Below are 19,337 nucleotides of genomic sequence, written 5' to 3'. Positions count from 1 at the left end.
GAAGATTCTTGGCAATTGAAATTCAAGTCCAAGGAGAGAAATTTTTGATTGTGGGAATTTATGCACCGAATGAGGGGAAATCTGAATTTTTCAAGAAGTTGCATGAGATTTTGTTGGACTATTTGGATTACAACTTAATTTTGATGGGAGACATGAATGGAGTAGTATCTACAAATATGGACAAAGCACAAAGACAGGTAGTTACTAAAGATGGAAGACTACCAAAAACTTTCTTTGAAATGACTGACAATATGGATTTGGTTGATATTTGGAGAACAAAAAACCCTCTTGAGAGAGAGGGAACCTTCTTTTCTGAAGCCAAAATGACATGGACTAGAATTGACCAAATATGGGTTACTAGAGGAATGGCACCAAAGATAAAAAAAGTAGAAATCTGCCCAAAAACTTGTTCCGACCATAATGCCGTAAAGATGGAGATGAAGCAAATAACTGCTGGCTCCTTCAGATGGAGGATGAATGACACCTTATTTAGAGATGAAGAAGTATATAAAAAGGCCCAAAAAACGTTGAGAGACTATTTTGAAATAAATATGAAGACCAATGTTGAAAAAAGAGTAATCTGGGACGCAAGTAAAGCCGTTATGCGAGGATTCTTGATACAACAAAATGCAATAAAGAAGAGAAGCCAAAATGAGAAGAAAGATAAGATTTTGGAGAAGATAAAAGAAGGGGAAAGGAAATTAAGATCAAAACCAAAGTCTCATGAGATTTTGAGAGAAATTAAGTTATATCAAACACAATACATGGAATTGATGAATCAAGAAATAGAATGGAAAATTAAACAAATGAGACAAAAGACTTTTGAATCAGCAGATAAATGTGGTAAATTATTGGCTTGGCAAATGAGGAAAAGACAAAAACTGAATACGGTTACAAACTTAGAAGTGGAAGGAAAGAACATCTATAACCCAATTGAGATCAGAAACTGCTTCCAGAGATATTTTAAACAACTATATTCACAAGGGCCGCAGAAAGAATCGGACATAGAACAATTTCTTGAGAAAAATGGATTAAAAAAAATCTCTCATGAAAGTAAAATAGTTTTAAATCAGAAAATAACTGAACAGGAAATAGAAGGTGCCATTAAAAACATGCAATTGGGTAAATCTCCGGGACCGGATGGGCTGACTTCCAGATATTATAAAGCATTGAAGGAGTGGTTATTACAACCTTTGAAGGAAGTCTGCAATGAAATTCTGGAGGGGAAAAGGGCACCAGAATCGTGGAAAGAGGCTTTTATTACACTTATACCGAAGACAGAGACTGAAAAGACTCAACTTAAGAACTACCGCCCTATTTCGTTACTAAAAGTGGATTACAAAATCTTTGCTGACATTTTGGCTAAGAGATTGAAAAAAGTTTTGATGGATCAAGATGAGTATTTTACCAAGACTACTATTTTTATTCCAGAACATCCCCGTAATTAGAGGAACAACATGCTTCAAGAACTGGCAAAAAAAAATTGGCGAAATTTATATGGCAGGGGAAAAGGGCTAGAATTAAATTTAAACTCCTGACGGATCTAAGAGAAAGAGGGGGCTTTGCAGTCCCAGATTTGAGGCTCTTCTATGATGCAGCATGCCTTTGCTGGATAAAGGATTGGGCCACCCTAAAAAATTCAGACTTATTGGATCTAGAGGGCTTTAATGCCAGGTTTGGCTGGAACGCCTACTTATGGCAGGATAAAGGGAAAGCCCACAAAAGTTTCTCTAACCATATTATTAGAGGTTCGCTACTTGAGGCATGGAACAGGAATAAAAAATTGATTGAAAGAGGCACGCCCTGGTGGCTCTCCCCAATTGACATTATAACATTAAAAAAATCAAACCAGATAGGGGAAAGATGGACATATGAAGATCTTCTAGTTAAAACAGAGGGAGGCTGGAAGGTTAGACCCTATGAAGAACTGAAGGGGAAGTTAAATGGTTGGATACAATACCACCAGATTAATGCACTGTGGCTTGAACACAAAAAACTAGGGATGAGCGAAAAAAAGTCGAGATATCAGGTGGAAATCCTGGAAAGTAACACCAAACCCCTCTCTAAAATGTATAAACAACTGCTGGCCTGGGAAACTAAGGACGAAGAAGTGAAGGGAGTGATGGTTAAATGGGCCAGAGACCTGGGACATAATCTAGAATATGAGAGATGGCAGAAACTATGGAAGAGGGGTATGAAGTTTACAGCATGTGCTGCCCTCCGAGAAAATTTAGAAAAAATGATGTATCGCTGGTACATCACCCCGGCAAGACTGGGGAAGATGTACAAAAACGGAAGCAGCACCTGCTGGAGATGTAAAAATAAGGTAGGAAACTTCTTTCATATGTGGTGGACCTGTGATGTGGTGAAGAGATTCTGGGGACAAATCTATGATGAGCTAAAGAAAATACTGAAATATAATTTCCCCAAAACACCGGAGGCGTTTCTCTTAGGTATGGTGGGAGAGGAGATCAAGAGCGAGGAGCAAACTTTTTTTCAATACGCCACGGTGGCGGCCAGGATCCTATTGGCGCAAAATTGGAAAACGCCTAACACCCCCACGATCAAAGAGTGGCAGATGTTATTCTAAAGCAGCAATGCTGCAGCAAGCAAAGGCTCTAGCAGCTCGGTCTGCTGCTTGTGGCTGGAAAGCCAAACAGGAAGTGTGTGACTGTTGCCATGGGAACAAAGGGGCAGTCCATTCTGTACTGAGCACCGGATGTTAGCTCAGTGTGTGAGTCATATGACCTGTACAGGATGTACATGGGTGGAGTTTGGAGTTTCTCTCTGTTTGTTGAAGAGAGCAGACATCTTTACTGTATGACTGCTAAAAGACACAAATAAAGACATGTAGATACGTTTCTGTCTGTGTCTGATTCCCCTCCCTGGGGATATGCAGGGAGGAGGAGAAGCAGGAGAAGCAGTTGGTGTGTTTTTCTCACAGCCTGAGGAAAATCGCCGGAACGGACCTCGTATGTTTTTCCTGCCGGGAGTCGCCGGAGGGAGGTCAAAGGAATTCAGCCGGTGCCTGAACAGATAGGCACATATCTCTGAACGGGCGAGAATTCCAACAATTGTTTCAATACATAGAGCTAGCGAGACTGACACAAAGAATTAGGCATCAAAATAATGTTAAATTAAAAAATGACTGGAACAAATTTTTAAGTTATATTGAAGTTAATTTGGGAATTACCAAAGTAACAGTGGATGGAATTTAATACCTGCAACATACAGACCATAGTATTGGCAGCATATAACTGCAGAAAAACCTTAAGAGTTTTTGATCTAAACCGGGTTGGATGGAGGTCAAGTGTTTGTAACTGTGTGTGAAATGAGGTAATTGTACTCTGTTCTTTTTTTCTTTTTACCTTTTTCTTTTCTTTACTTTGTTTTTCTCTTTTAATGCTGTTGTTGCTCTTTTTTATGTCTACTTGCTGTTTAATGTATTTTGTAAAAGCTTAATAAACAGAATTAAAAAAAAAAGAAAAAAGTTTTGATGGAGGAGATTCATTGAGACCAAGCGGGCTTTCTCCCGAGAATACATCTGTCAGACAATGTAAGGAATTTAATTGACATTTTGGAAAAGTTAGAAGTGAATATAAATACTAAAGCAGTTTTGATATTTGTGGACGCGGAGAAAGCCTTTGACAATATTTCTTGGAGTTTTATGAAGAAGAATCTCCAGGGGATGGGGGTAGGCCAAGGATTCGAAAACGGTATAGGTGTAATATATTCAGAGCAAAAAGCAAAGCTAATTGTAAATAATGTGGTTATGGAAGAATTCAAGATAGAAAAAGGGACACATCAGGGGTGCCCAATCTCTCCATTACTTTTTATATCAGTCCTAGAGGTTTGGCTGAACATGATTAGAAGGGATCAGCTGGTTAAAGGGGTACAGGTCGGAGTTAAACAATACAAATTGAGAGCATTTGCAGATGATTTGGTACTTACATTACAAGAGCCAGAATCTAGTACTAAAAGGGTTCTAGAATTAATTCAAGAGTTTGGTCAAGTTGCAGAATTTAAATTGAACAAATTAAAAACTAAGGTATTAGAGAAAAAATTAACACCTATAGAAATGGAGAGGTTTCAGAATGAGACAGGGTTAAATGTGGTTAAGAAAGTGAAATACTTGGGGATTAATATGACAGCTAAAAATGTGAATTTGTTTAAAGATAACTATGAGAAATGTTGGACAGAAGTGAAAAAAGATTTAGAAATTTGGACAAATTTGAAGCTTTCCTTGTTGGGTAGAATTGCAGCTATAAAGATGAATGTATTGCCTAGAATGTTATTTTTGTTTCAAACATTGCAAATTGTTGACAAGATGGACTGTTTCAAGAAGTGGCAGAAAGATATTTCTAAATTTGTCTGGCAGGGCAAGAAGCCCAGAATAAAATTTAAGATATTAACTGATGCAAAGGAAAGGGGTGGATTTGCCCTGCCAGACCTTAAACTATATTATTAATCAGCAGCTTTCTGCTGGTTGAAAGACTGGCTGCTTCTTGAGAATACAGACATTTTGGACTTAGAAGGTTTTAACAATGCTTTTGGATGGCATGCATATCTGTGGTACGACAAGGTCAAAGCTCATAAAGCTTTCAAAAATCATATTGTCAGGAAAGCATTGTACAATGTCTTGATTAAGTATAAAGATTTGCTGGAAAACAGAACTCCAAGGTGGTTGTCGCCAATGGAGGCAAAGGCTGTAAAAAAACTTAATATGGAGTCAAAATGGCCGAGATACTGGGAAATTTTGGAACAAGAAGGGAATAAACTGAAATTGCAGAGTTTTGAGAAATTAAAAGATAAAGTGCGAGACTGGCTGCATTACTATCAAATAATGGAGGCTTATAAGCTGGATAGGAAAATTGGCTTCCAGGTGGAAAAATCAAAATTGGAAACAGAATTGTTAGAACCAAAAACTAAGAATTTGTCAAGGATGTATAACTTGCTGTTGAAATGGAATACGCAGGATGAAATGGTTAAATCAGCTATGATTAAGTGGGCACAAGATATTGGTCATAACATTATGTTCGCTGACTGGGAACAGTTGTGGACCACCGGCATGAAATTTACGGCATGTAATGCCTTAAGAGAGAATATTATGAAAATGATTTACAGGTGGTACATGACCCCAGTTAAGCTTGCAAAAATCTATCATTTGCCCGATAATAAATGTTGGAAATGTAAAGAAACTGAAGGTACATTCTTTCACCTTTGGTGGATGTGCCCAAGGATTAAGGCTTTCTGGGAAATGATATATAATGAAATGAAAAAGGTATTTTAATCAAGAGCTGCCAAAAGAAAAATGGACATTATTTATGTATGCTACAACAGCAGCAAGAATCTTGACTGCACAAAATTGGAAGATGGAAGAAATACCATCAAAAGAACAATGGTAAGAAAAACTGATGACTTATGCAGAATTGGCTAAGCTAACAAAGAAACTACGAGAGAAGGACAAAAAGGATTTTGAAAGAGTTTGGGAACCATTTACAGGTTATTTGCAGAAACAACAAAATGGATTGGACTCACTGGCAGGGTCTGAATAAACATTCACAACTTTATTATAGTAATAGAAATTTTAACAAAATGATAAGGGAATTTACTTTTATATAAAGCAGGACACAATAAATAAAACTAAATAACTCAGTAGAGGGGGAGTTTGTTGGAAAACTAGCCCCATCTGGAGAAGCTGTCCCCTCTCCCTGCTCCCGGAGCTGGTTTACCGGTGATCTGCCTCTGGCTGCGATCCCAGACAGACCAGGGAGATCTTGAGATAGGCGACATTTCCCAGCATGGGAAAATGCACGCCCACTTCTCCCCCTTCGCAGGGGAAAGAAGAGTAGTCAGAAATCTATTTACATATTGTTTATTTCTGACATTACAGCTCTACAGAAAACGTGTCCGATCACTTCAGTTTCCACCCAGCAAGTGACAAAGACTTCCTTTACAACCGCAACAGGAAGGTCTCCAATTACACACTGGACACAGACTTCCAAAGCCTGTGAACTTCCGGGAATTTACTTTCCCACAGCTAGCCATATCACATGATGTCAACAAGCTGGCTGTCTGCAGCTGCGATGTTCTCATATTGTAACAGAGTTGAGGGAAGTCCGGAGGACGGGAGGGAGAACAACTGTATATAACACGATGATTGAGATATTTTTATTTGTTATAAAATTCAATAAATATTCATTTTTTAAAAAGAAAGAAGAAGAAGAAAGATTGAGGAAAACCTAACCAAAGCTGGCCTTTCTATATTTGTGAAGAGGTATGAGGAGACTCAGTCACTACAAAATCAGACTGGTAAAGGAAGGAAAAGGTGCACAACAGCAAGTGACGATCAAAGGATGAAGAGACTGTGCCTACGTGGCAGAAGAAAATCATCTGGGTGTTTACAAGATGACATGGGGCAATGGAAGGTGAAGTTGAGTGCAAGGACTGGTATAATGCTAGAATCCCAAGGGAAAAGCCATTATCTCTCAAGCCAAGGTGGAAAAGATTATACTGGGCTACAACCCATGTTAACTGGACAGCGGAACAATGGGACAGTGTTATTTGGAGTGATGAGACCCCAATCTCCTTGCTTGGTAGTGAGGGCATGAAATACGCGAGGAGGAGAAGCGGAGAAGATTTACATCCTACTTGCATTATACCGACCGTGAAACACCCAGACAGTGTGATGATCTGGGGTTGTATGACAGCAAAAGGTGGGGGCAGAATTTGTGTCATTAATGGGAACGTCAATGCCCCCAAATACATAAATCAAATACTTGAGCCTGAACTGAAGTGTTCTGAATGTGAAATGTGAAATCATATACCACTGTTGGAATGGCCTGGGAATAGCCCAAGCGAAAATCTTGGGAGCTGACTAAAGAAACTTGTTAGTCAGAAGCAACCCAGCAATAAAGCCCAATTAATAGAGGCAATAATTCAGTCTTGGTTTCACATTATTACAGCTGCAGAACTAAAAAACTTGCTTCACTCCATGGGAAGGCGTTGTATATCTCCTTTTTTCTAAGCGTTTCACATTTCTTTTTTATGACTATTGTTCTAATAAATACTCCTTCATAAAAGTTACTGCATTGCAATCTTCATTAAATTATCTTTCCTATGGTAAGGTAAAGGTAAAGGGACCCCTGACCATTAGATCCAGTCGTGACCGACTCTGGGGTTGCAGCGCTCATCTCGCTTTATTGGCCGAGAGACCCAGTGTTTGTCCACAGACAGCTCCCGGGTCATGTGGCCAGCATGACTAAGCCGCTTCTGGCAAACCAGAGCAGCGCACGGAAACACAGTTTACCTTCCCGCCGGAGCGGTACCAATTTATCTATTTTCACTTTGATGTGCTTTCGAACTGCTAGGTTGGCAGGAGCAGGGACCGAGCAACGGGAGCTCACCCCGTCGTGGGGATGCGAACCACCGACCTTCTGACTGGCAAGCCCTAGGCTCTGTGGTTTAACCCACAGCGCCACCCGTGTCCCTTTCCTATGGTATCACTTCCCAAAAAAGTGGTGTTATGAGCCATCAAACACACTTTTTAAAAAGGTTTCCATGATTTTAGCCACTAGTATAAGTTGTTCAATTAAAGTTAATATCCTTTTATATGGGATTGATGTTTCATGTGTATATATGTGTTGGAAGCCACCCAGAGGAGCTGGGACAACCCAGCCAGATGGGCAGGGGATAAATAAAAATTATTACTATCACTGATACTACTACCTGAGATTCAATAAGCCTGGCTCTTCTCTGGGACGGATTTTGTTTGGCTCAGTCATGGCATCCCGTCCATCAATCCAAGACTGACAGCAGCAAAAACAAAAACAGAAAACCCGACAGAAGCTACTTATCTTTCCTAACAACTCTGAAGCTGACATTTAAGATGTCTGGGCAGTTCAGACCAGCCGAATCGTAGTATAAAAAGGCAGAACTGGTGGAAGATTTTTGACAGAAAAAACTGTAATTTGCTGTTCAAGGCTTATTGTGGGGACGTTAGGTTCCCAGGTGTTGTAGGGGGCGCTGCTGAGCTCTGTGAAAATATATGAGGTTTGTCAAATAGAGGTATTTCTTGAATTTCCAGGCAGATAGGACAATCCCACAGGGAGCCTTACCAAGAGAGGCCACGATCCCCCGATTCTCCTCCATAACGTCCTTATGCAGAGCTCTCTGGTCAGGATCCAGCAACGCCCACTCCTCATCCGTGAAACGAACAGTGACATCTTCAAAGCACACTGGACCCTAAAAGAAAAAGGGAAATGACCTCCTCTGAAACAGGATCAATATGATCTGCTACACAATGCGCTGTTGTTTCCTTCCTCTTAATTGCTGCGTTATTTATATATATATATATATATATATATATATGCAGGTTTTGGTGTCCTCGGGTGTCTTCCCGTGTAAAAGTTGGGGTGTCTAGGCGACGTTTCGACGAGGTCTCACTCGTCATCTTCAGGCTGGTGCTTTCGGCTTCTTGTTACTGGAACAGAGCGGGATCTCAATGTTTGAGTTCCTATAAATACTGTAGAGGGGGTGTGGTGTCTAGCCTCCAATGTTCTGGGCAGAGAGGAAGTTCCCAGGCTAGTGTGAAGAAAAGGCACACTAGCCTGGGAACTTCCTCTCTGCCCAGAACATTGGAGGCTAGACACCACACCCCCTCTACAGTATTTATAGGAACTCAAACATTGAGATCCCGCTCTGTTCCAGTAACAAGAAGCCGAAAGCACCAGCCTGAAGATGACGAGTGAGACCTCGTCGAAACGTCGCCTAGACACCCCAACTTTTACACGGGAAGACACCCGAGGACACCAAAACCTGCATATATATATATATATATATAAAATTTTAACTAATAAATTATAAAATGTACCACCATTTTAACCACTTCTTATGCATTTCTTAACTTTATATTGCCTTTACATCTCTTAACAAATCATTCTCCCCCTTCTCCATTTTTTCCATACTTCTAATAATACTCCTCACAAAACTTCTTGCAACCCTACAAACGTCGTCTGCTCTTCCCAATTACTTTTCAATTTACTCCAGTCTTCCGTGAATTTCTGGTCTCGACGGTTTTGAATCCTTCCTGTTAGTTTATCTAATTCTGCTGCGTTATTTCAGTAGGATTGCTTTGCTGCACATTTGAATTATGGGTAGCTATTTTAATGCTTTAATTCAATTATTTTATTCTGCTTTTAATTACGGGTATTTGTCTTTGTGCAAATAGGTGGTTCTCCAACTTATGTTTTCCACGCTATTCTGCCTACGCAAGCATTCCAGTTTCCCCGATGGGAGGATCCACTTTCTCCTCTCCTCGTGAGTTGTTCTGGGGAGGTTCCCTCCCAGTGCCCTAGAGCCAAATTCAAGGGGTTCATGGGGGCATGGAGAGGGGGAGGAGTGGGGGGCAGGCCCCATTTAGCAGCGGATGGGGCTGGCTAGGTGAATCCTGGCCACTATTTGTTATCGTCTGTCTGCTGCTTAGAATGCTTATTTTAGCATTTAGTGATGAATATAGAAATACAATAAGCCTAGTTTGGATGGCCATCTGTCTTGGGGGATCTAGCTGAGACTCCTGCAATGCAGGGCATGGGACTTGATGACCCTTGGGGTCCCTTTCAACTCTAGGATTCCATGAAAACTGCAACTACAGATGAATCCTACTGGCGACATTCAGAAGGCTGGTGTCACAGAGTTATATGGGCAGGAAATCCCACACTTCACAGCTAGAGTTAACTCTTTATCAGCAAGAACACGATATTCACAATCTTGGCTGAGGTTCCGGCGTAATGAGAAGAGCAGCTCATTCCCGGAGGGTCTGTCACTTTGCATTTCTTAGTGCAGAAAGTATTTCCTATAAAGGAGTACGACAAGGCTGTATATTGTCTCCCGGCTTATTTAACTTATATGCAGAATTCATCATGCGAAAGGCTGGACTGGATGAATCCCTAGCTGGAATTAAGATTGCCGGAAGAATCATAGAATCATAGAGTTGGAAGAGACCACAAGGGCCATCGAGTCCAACCCCCTACCAAGCAGGAAACACCATCAGAGCACTCCTGACATATGGTTGTCAAGCCTCTGCTTAAAGACCTCCAAAGAAGGAGACTCCACCACACTCCTTGGCAGCAAATTCCACTGTCAAACAGCTCTTACTGTCAGGAAGTTCTTCCTAATGTTTAGGTGGAATCTTCTTTCTTGTAGTTTGGAACCATTGCTCCGTGTCCGCTTCTCTGGAGCAGCAGAAAACAACCTTTCTCCCTCCTCTATGTGACATCCTTTTATATATTTGAACATGGCTATCATATCACCCCTTAACCTCCTCTTCTCCAGGCTAAACATGCCCAGCTCCCTTAGCCGTTCCTCATAAGGCATCGTTTCCCGGCCTTTGACCATTTTGGTTGCCCTCCTCTGGACATGTTCCAGTTTGTCAGTGTCCTTCTTGAACTGTGGTGCCCAGAACTGGACACAGTACTCCAGGTGAGGTCTGACCAGAGCAGAATACAGTGGCTCTATTACTTCCCTTGATCTAGATGCTATACTCCTATTGATGCAGCCCAGAATTGCATTGGCTTTTTTAGCTGCCGCGTCACACTGTTGGCTCATGTCAAGTTTGTGGTCAACCAAGACTCCTAGATCCTTTTCACATGTACTGCTCTCAAGCCAGGTGTCCCCCATCTTGTATTTGTGCCTCTCATTTTTTTTGCCCAAGTGCAATACTTTACATTTCTCCCTGTTAAAATTCATCTTGTTTGTTTTGGCCCAGTTCTCTAATCTGTCAAGGTCGTTTTGAAGTGTGAACTGTGGTGCCCAGAACTGGACACAGAAGAAATATCAACAACCTCAGATATGCAGATGACAAAACATTGATGGTAGAAAGTGAGGAGATATTAAAGAACCTTTTAATGAGGGTGAAAGAGGAGAGTGCAAAATATGGTTTGAAGCTCAACATTAAAAAACGAAGATCATGGCCACTGGTCCCATCACCTCCTGGCAAATAGAAGGGGAAGAAATGGAGGCAGTGAGAGATTTTACTTTCTTGGGCTCCATGATCACTGCAGATGGTGACAGCAGTCACAAAATTAAAAGGCGCCTGCTTCTTCGGAGAAAAGCAATGACAAACCTAGACAGCACTTAAAAAGCAGAGACATCACCTTACCAACAAAGGTCCGTATAGTTAAACCTATGATTTTCCCAGTAGTGATGTATGGAAGCGAGAGCTGGACCATAAAGAAGGCTGATCGCTGAAGAATTGCTCCTTTTGAATTCTGGTGCTGGAGGAGACTCTTGAGAGTCCCATGGACTGCAAGAAGATCAAACCTCTCCATTCGGAAGGAAATCAGCCCTGAGTGCTCACTGGAAGGACGGATCCTGAAGCTGAGGCTCCAAGACTTTGGCTACCTCATGAGAAGAGAAGACTCCCTGGAAAAGACCCTGATGTTGGGAAAGATGGAGGGCCCAAGGAGAAGGGGACGACAGAGGACGAGATGGTGGGACAGTGTCCTCGAAGCTACCAGCATGCGTTTGACTAAACTGTGGGAGGCAGTGGAAGACAGGAGGGCCTGGCGTGCTCTGGTCCAGGGGATCACGAAGAGTCGGATACGACTAAATGACTAAAGAACAACAACAATACTAATTAATTCAAGAGGGTTCCGGAAGCTTCTCTGCGTAAAAGAAACAAGCAGAAGGTTCCTGATGTTTGGGTTATTCCTTCAGAGAAGCTGAGTACAGCTGGGTTAAAGTGGCTCTGTCATCTCTTCTTTCAAGGTCATGCTGACTCTAAGAAGAGGCCAGAAGGAGCCTGGGTTTCTCTTTCTTTCCCTCTTTCTCTCTCTCTCTCTCTCTCTCTTCCTTCTGGTGTTCTGTACATAGTATGCTGAGTCTTAAGGTTTAAATGTATTATAAGTTGTGGGAAATTTCAGTTAAGTCTGCTGCAACTGGATTTCTTATGAACAGGGCCAATCCTGAACGTTTTGGATGTGGGACCATTATGCTCATTTGCCTTCAGTAGCAGTAAAGCTCTGCTGGATGAAATACAATTGCCTCTGGTCTATTTTGGGGGATCCTGCAACGTCTTTACAATTTCACTCTGCTAACTATACATTGTAGTTCTGCTCTGGATCAATATTGAGTAGAACTCCATGACAGGGTGTGATGGCCTGGGATTCCGATTCAGAGGCTGAACCAGAGGAATCCCGGCCTGCACAGGAGTCCCCGCCTCCAGGGCCGGCTGAACTGGGGCAAGGCCTAGATTCTGAGGAGCCTCCACCTGTGTCAGATCCTCAGGAGCAGGCACCAGGTGAAACCATTCTGGCCCCAGAGGTGCTTGAGGACTCAGTGTCTACAGGCAAGCCTCCCCCGGGGCCCAGTAACCCTTCGGCCTCTCCTGAACTGCAGAGGCTTAGGGCAGAGAGGCGAAGGGAACTGGTTGCTCCCAGGACGAGTGCTCGCCTTAAGGCCAGGGGAGGCGGGGCTCCTGGGGGCCGGGACCGCCCCTGGCCTTAGAGAAGATAAAGGTCAGTCGTTGTGGAGTATCTGCTCTTACCCGGACCTAGACCTGAACAGCTAGTGTTCCTGTTCCTCGCCCGGCTCCCAGCTTCGGACCTTCCAGTGTTCCTGTTCCCTGCCCGGCTCCCTGTTTCGGACCTCGCCTCACATCTTGTGAACTCTGACTACGGTAACAGTACCTCCCCCCCAGGACCAGCACACAGGGTCTTCATCCACAAAAGCAGTTGCCTAGATTGAAGGCCCCCAACTCCCCATGGCTTTCCAAGCCCCCTCCTCTCTGGGGTTTCTGGCAAGCGATTGAACAGTGCGCCAGTGTGCAGACTGCCTTTGCTCCTCCATTGTCAGACGTCTCCTGGCTCTGAGAGACAAGCAGGGAGGGTGGATTCTGGCAGAAGGAGAGGGAACCCCGGTGTCTCCTCCTTCTCCTGACTCACCTCTGCCTCTCGACCTCCCTCCTCCCACTTGCCTCCTTCCTCTTCTGCCTCTGATTCTGCACTGCATTCTGCCACAGAGTCTCCCACCTCACTAAGCCCTGTTACCCCTTCAGCTTCTGATGCCTCCTCTTCCCAGGCTTCTCCCTCTTCTCCCTCTGACCGCTCATCCTTCCTCCACCTTCACTCCTTGGGCTCTGAGCCATCTTCCTTTCCTGGTTCCCTGGCTGCTTCCTCCCACCATTCCTCTGTGCCCAACCAGTCCATGACATTGCTCCATCCCTCGGCCTCTGTCCCAACAAGGCAGCTTCCCCTGACCTGATCTGGTTCCACAGCCGCTGTTCCCCTTCTGCCCCCATGAAAAGGCGGATCAGGAGGTCTTGCCAACATCATTCTGTCTCCTGCAAAAGAAAAAAAGGTAAGCAGGATGCCAGGAGTGCCTGCTTCTCTCACAGAGGAAACAGGGCATCTCTAACTACAGATGGGACTTTCAGAAAGCCTTTCCTGCTGAGTGCATTTGGACATTTGTGCCCATTTCATATGTTAGTAATGCAGAAATACATCTCTCCTCCTCTGGACCCTTCCTCCCAACCCCAACCCCCCAAAAAAAAACTTGATGGAAAGAACCCAGAGATTAGTTGGGAAAGCAACAGAATGAGACCAAATGGAGAAAAACCGCCTTCCTCCTTACCCAGTGGCCTCTCTCTGGTGTCCAACGGAGGCCTCTCTGCCTCACAGGAATCCAGGTCCATTTCTGCAAAATGATCCCTTTTCTGAAAGAGCAACAAGGATTCAAAACATAGAATGGCGAGAAATGTTAGAAAGAGAATGACAAAGACAGAAGTTTAAGGGTGTTAGATCTCATCCCATGGATGCCTTCCCAGGAAAAGAAGTAGAGCATTATGGGATGTTCTCCATCCTGTTTGGAGCCCCTTGGGAGTATCCAGAGCAAAGTCTCTCTCACCTGCTTTCTCTCCTCTGCCTGACTCAAGAGGAAACCTTCGGCCAGGGCCACCGCCTGGGAACTGGTCTCCGCTCCGCATTCCCTCACCCAGCTCTCCATCTCCGGTGGAAGGACAGCCAGGAACTGCTCCAAGATCACCAGGTCCAGCATCTCAGCTTTCGTGTGCCTTTCTGGCTTCAGCCATTGGTGGCAAAATTGGTAGAATCGGTGGCAAACCTCTCGGGGTCCTTTGGCCTCCTGGCAGCAGAACCTCCTGACCTGCTGGCTCTGCACCTCTGAGCAGAGGGTGTCCTCCTCACCCAGTATCTTCTGCTCAGAGTTTCCCCAGAATCCCCCACTGCTCCCAGTTTGGATGGCATGGCCTCTTCCTGCTCCAGGGCCAGCTGGGTCTCGCTCATCCATCTGTGCTCTCAGGAAGCCTCTGAGAGATCGGATGGAACCCTTTGGTCTTCTGCCAAGTTCTGCCTGTGCTAATGAGGTGCTAGCAAATCCTACAAAGCAAATACATTGTTTAGTTACAGAATTTTTAGGTCCGAAGAAGAGAAATGTTCCCTGAGCTAGCATGGATGAGTCTTCCTAGGAACCAGGGCGGGACTGTACCAAACCATGAGATATCTTCTGAAGAAGAAGACGGAGGAGGAGGAGGAGGAGGAGGAGAGGAGAAGAGGAAGAAGAAGAAGAAGGAGAGGAGGAGGAGGAAGCAGACTCTAGCCCTCCTAGAAGGAAGATTGCGATGCAAAATGGGGAGGCAACTGTAGGGATTTATCTGAGGTGAATCAGTCTAGTTGCTCCTGCCTTTGAGTAAATGCAAGAAGTCAGAACTGACTGACAAGGGAATAATTTGTATCTTGTGGAAAATGGATGCCTGGCTCTAGTGGGGGTCCTTGCCTGGGGGTCCTCAGGAGTTGCTCCTCACCCCCACCCTCACCCCCCCACTCCCCTGCTTCTGTCTCCTTTTCCTGCACTTGGTCTCTCTGCCGCTCTCCAGACAGACTCCTGGGGTGGGGTCCCTTTTTCTTTGCTCTGAGGGCCAGGAATGTATCTGGACAAGGGCCAAGTGGGTGGAGCCAAAGACATCTCCCTTGAAATTTAGGCGGGTAATTTATTACTATTATTCTCTTAGATGGCTTAACACACACACAGCCATTGATGCCCAGGTCCCTGAAGGCTCAGTGAGGAGCAGCGCCCATTTCCAGCAACAATCCCTTTGGGAGAGAGAGGATGTGGTCCTGGGATGCCCTGCTCTGGGTGCGAGGGGATGGCTGCCGTGGCCTCTGTGGGGAGCTGCCCTGGGAGACACTGGGAAACTGGTCTCCAATGCAGCAGCCAGACTCTGGGCTGGGGTCCCTCTCTTTATTCCTGGCCTTTCTCTCCCACCTTTCCTTCCTTCCCCCCTCCCTCCCCGTGAGTTTTTTTGAGGGGGGGGTTAGTCCATCTCGTCCAGCTTTGGAAAACCATTTGCACCTTTTCCCTCTGTTGTGCAGTGATGCTGAGCGACGTCAGACAGAGTTAAAGTCCTAGGGACTCCTTTGTTTAAAGAAGGAAGATCTTTTCAGAAAGGGGGGGGCGGGGGGCCAAATGAGTTTGGGATCCTCTGATCTGCAGGAAGGAGTGCGTTGCAGCCCTGGCCCCTCCCTGGCAGGACCCTCTCCTCCTCCCTGACTTGGGGTCCCCCCCCCTGCAGGAGCAGATCAGGCCCCCAGGCCCCCTCCCCTGCTGCAGCCCTGGGACCCCCACCAGATCCCAGAGAGAGAGAGGGGAGACTCACCAGATCCCAGGAGGGGAGAGCGAGGCAGCCCTTGCAGGAGAGACACCCAAGCAGGAAAGGACTGGGGAGGGGGGGGCCTTGACTCTGGAGGACCTGCCCCCCTTGCTTCCTGGCCTCTCTAGGAAGGCAGCTCACTTCCCTTTAACCCTTGCAGGGCCGAGTCCCCCCCCCCCCCCCCGCTCAGCCCTCTCTCGCCTTTCTGAACCTCAGCTCTTTATTATTTTGAATGGCTCTAAGGGGGCAGCTTCCCCCTGGATCCGCCTATGGCAAGGGATCCTTTTTTCGGGGGGGGGGGGCCTTTGGCTCTTGGCTGGGCTCTGAGCATCTCCCTCTGTCCCTTTTTGGGGGGCCTTTGGCTCCTGGCTGGGCTCTGAGCATCTCCCTCGGTCCATTTTGGGGGGGCCTTTGGCTCTTGGCTGGGCTCTTAGCATCTCCCTCGGTCCCTTTTTGGGGGGGGCCTTTGGCTCTTGGCTGGGCTCTTAGCATCTCCCTCGGTCCATTTTGGGGGGGCCTTTGGCTCTTGGCTGGGCTCTGAGCATCTCCCTCGGTCCCTTTTTTAGGGGGTCTTTGGCTCTTGGCTGGCCTCTGAGCATCTCCCTCGGTCCCTTTTTGGGGGGCCTTTGGCTCTTGGCTGGGCTCTGAGCATCTCCCTCGGTCCCTTGGGGGGGGCTTTGGCTCTTGGCTGGGCTCTGAGCATCTCCCTCGGTCCCTTTGGGGGGGCCTTTGGCTCTTGGCTGGGCTCTGAGCATCTCCCTCTGTCCCTTTTTGGGGGGCCTTTGGCTCCTGGCTGGGCTCTGAGCATCTCCCTCGGTCCATTTTGGGGGGGCCTTTGGCTCTTGGCTGGGCTCTTAGCATCTCCCTCGGTCCCTTTTTGGGGGGGGCCTTTGGCTCTTGGCTGGGCTCTTAGCATCTCCCTCGGTCCATTTTGGGGGGGCCTTTGGCTCTTGGCTGGGCTCTGAGCATCTCCCTCGGTCCCTTTTTTAGGGGGTCTTTGGCTCTTGGCTGGCCTCTGAGCATCTCCCTCGGTCCCTTTTTGGGGGGCCTTTGGCTCTTGGCTGGGCTCTGAGCATCTCCCTCGGTCCCTTGGGGGGGGGCTTTGGCTCTTGGCTGGGCTCTGAGCATCTCCCTCGGTCCCTTTGGGGGGGCCTTTGGCTCTTGGCTGGGCTCTGAGCATCTCCCTCGGTCCCTTTTGGGGGGAGGGTCTTTGGCACTTGGCTGGCCTCTGAGCATCTCCCTCCGTCCCTTTGGGGGGGTCTTTGGCTCTTGGCTGGGCTCTGAGCATCTCCCTCTGTCCCTGGGGGGGGGGGCCTTTGGCTCCTGGCTGGGCTCTGAGCATCTCCCTCGGTCCCTTTTGGGGGGCCTTTGGCTCTTGGCTGGTCTCTGAGCATCTCCCTCGGTCCCTTTTTGGGGGTGCCTTTGGCTCCTGGCTGGCCTCTGAGCATCTCCCTCGGTCCCTTTTGGGGGGGCCTTTGGCTCCTGCCTGGGCTCTGAGCATTTCCATCGCTTCCTTTTTTGGGGGGCTTTGGCTCTTGGCTGGGCTCTGAGCATCTCCCTCGGTCCCTTTTGGGGGGGCCTTTGGCTCTTGGCTGGGCTCTGAGCATCTCCCTCGGTCCCTTTTGGGGGGGCCTTTGGCTCTTGGCTGGGCTCTGAGCATCTCCCTTGGTCCCTTTTTTGGGGGTGCCTTTGGCTCTTGGCTGGGCTCTGAGCATCACCCTCGGTCCCTTTTTTGGGGGGGCCTTTAGCTCTTGGCTGGGCTCTGAGCATCTCCCTCGGTCCCTTTGGGGGGACCTTTGGCTCTTGGCTGGGCTCTGAGCATCTCCCTCGGTCCCTTTTTTGGGGGGCCTTTGGCTCTTGGCTGGGCTCTGAGCATCTCCCTCGGTCCCTTTTTGGGGGGCTTTGGCTCTTGGCTGGGCTCTGAGCATCTCCCTCGGTCCTTTTTGGGGGGGTCCTTTGGCTCATGGCTGGGCTCTGAGCATCTCCCTCGGTCCCTTTGGGGGGGGCTTTGGCTCTTGGCTGGGCTCTGAGCATCTCCCTCGGTCCTTTTTGGGGGGGCTTTGGCTCTTGGCTGGGCTCTGAGCATCTCCCTCGGTCCTTTTTGGGGGGGCTTTGGCTCTTGGCTGGGCTCTGAGCATCTCCCTCGGTCCTTTTTTGGGGGGGCCTTTGGCTCTTGGCTGGGCTCTGAGCATCTCCCTCGGTCCCTTTTGGGGGGCCTTTGGCTCTTGGCTGGGCTCTGAGCATCTCCCTCGGTCCCTCGGCCAGGAAGCGGAGGAGTAGGCTGGAGCGCAGCGGGCGAGACGCTGCCGGTTTGGCTGGCCAGAGAGAGCCCTGCTGCCGCTGGAGGAAGAAGCCGGCCTGGGAGAGCTGTTCTTGGGGAGTCCAGGGCTGGGGGACACCTCCCTTTTGAGAGGGGGGGATGGCCAGGAGTTGTCAAGCTTTTTGGACGGAAATAACTCAAAATAAAATAATGAGCTCTGACGCTAAACTGCTGCTTCCCTTCTCGAACCCCTTCTTCTCAAAATCACTTGTTACTTTAGGTATCCAGAATAGAGTGGTACCTCAGGTTACATACGCTTCGGGTTACAGACTCCGCTGACCCAGAAATAGTACCTCAGGTTAAGAACTTTGCTTCCGGATGAGAACACAAATTGCACTGCAGCAGCGGGAGGCCCCATTAGCTAAAGTGGTGCTTCAGGTTAAGAACAGTTTCAGGTTAAGAACAGACCTCCGGACTTCCGGGTCGGCGCCATCGCCGAATGGCGGGCTCCCTCCGAGCTCCGGAGGGAGCCGGCTTGGCAGGGGCTGGGTCCTACCGCACCGGCGATGCGGGGACCCTCAAAAACCACGGCCAGAGGAGGCCGTGGACATGGAGACTCGGCTGGCACCGTTAGCGCTCTCCCGACTCGTGAAGGAGCCTTTTTAAAGGCTACGGATCGGGTGCCGGGGAGAAGCGTGGTGCTTTGAGTTCTCTGCTATCCCTGCCGAGCGCAGCCGCATGCCATCCGGCGGAGAGCGCTGACTTCTTCTATTGAAAATTCGGCTCTAAAGAAGAACCCGTGAGTAATTGGAATATGGACTAAAAAAAGGGGATAAATTTTTAAAATTCGGAGCGAACGGGGGAGGTGGAAAAAAGGAAGTCAGCCCACCCCTAAATTGTAGAAGAGCCAAAACAAAGGACTGGACAACTAAGATCGAGTGTAACCTTATCTTGCCGAATCAGCAACCTCGCGAGGGAAAATTATAAGATTGAGCTGGAGGAGAAAAGTGGAATTGTTTTTTTAAAAAAAGCAACCCCCCCCCCCCGGAATCCCTGGAGCGATTCGTGAAACTGCCTGGAGAAAAGCGATGGAGGTTTTGACAGCTGTCAAAGAGCTGTCAAAAAGGAAGATTAAAATAGAGACTTTGTTATGAGGACTTTGCCGGTTATATTTGTTATAAATTGAATATAAACTGTTTTAAATATCGGTCAACAAGCTACTTGGTCTGGTGGATGTGATTCTGGAAGGGAACTTTGTTACTGCAATCCACCTAGAGGAGCCGAGGGATATTGCATGTGTTTTTGCACAGGAAACTTGAACAATTGAATGGAACTTTTAATCTCCTGGGAAACTGCAGGAATGGGACATTGTTTTGTCTACAGAGGTCTACACACTACAGGAAACAATGGAAC

General features: G+C 47.0%; 1 protein-coding gene across 1 annotated transcript in view; it reads right to left on the bottom strand.

The window, feature by feature from the left end:
- Positions 1–15,750, bottom strand: part of LOC310837179 (uncharacterized protein) — a 62,627-nt gene extending 46,877 nt beyond the window's left edge. The window contains exons 1-2 of the mRNA XM_083757330.1: positions 15,671–15,750; positions 13,903–14,393 (exon numbers count right to left, since the gene is read on the bottom strand). Of these exons, the coding sequence (XP_083613456.1) occupies positions 13,903–14,304 (402 nt within the window). The 5' untranslated portion in view covers positions 14,305–14,393; positions 15,671–15,750. The remainder of the gene's footprint in view (positions 1–13,902; positions 14,394–15,670) is intronic.
- Positions 15,751–19,337: the final 3,587 nt, after the last annotated feature.

The sequence above is a fragment of the Podarcis gaigeae genome, assembly GCF_964106915.1.
Source record: "Podarcis gaigeae genome assembly, contig: HAP1_SCAFFOLD_112, whole genome shotgun sequence".
NCBI classification, from domain to species: domain Eukaryota; kingdom Metazoa; phylum Chordata; class Lepidosauria; order Squamata; family Lacertidae; genus Podarcis; species Podarcis gaigeae.
This window is presented reverse-complemented; position numbering and strand designations above follow the sequence as displayed.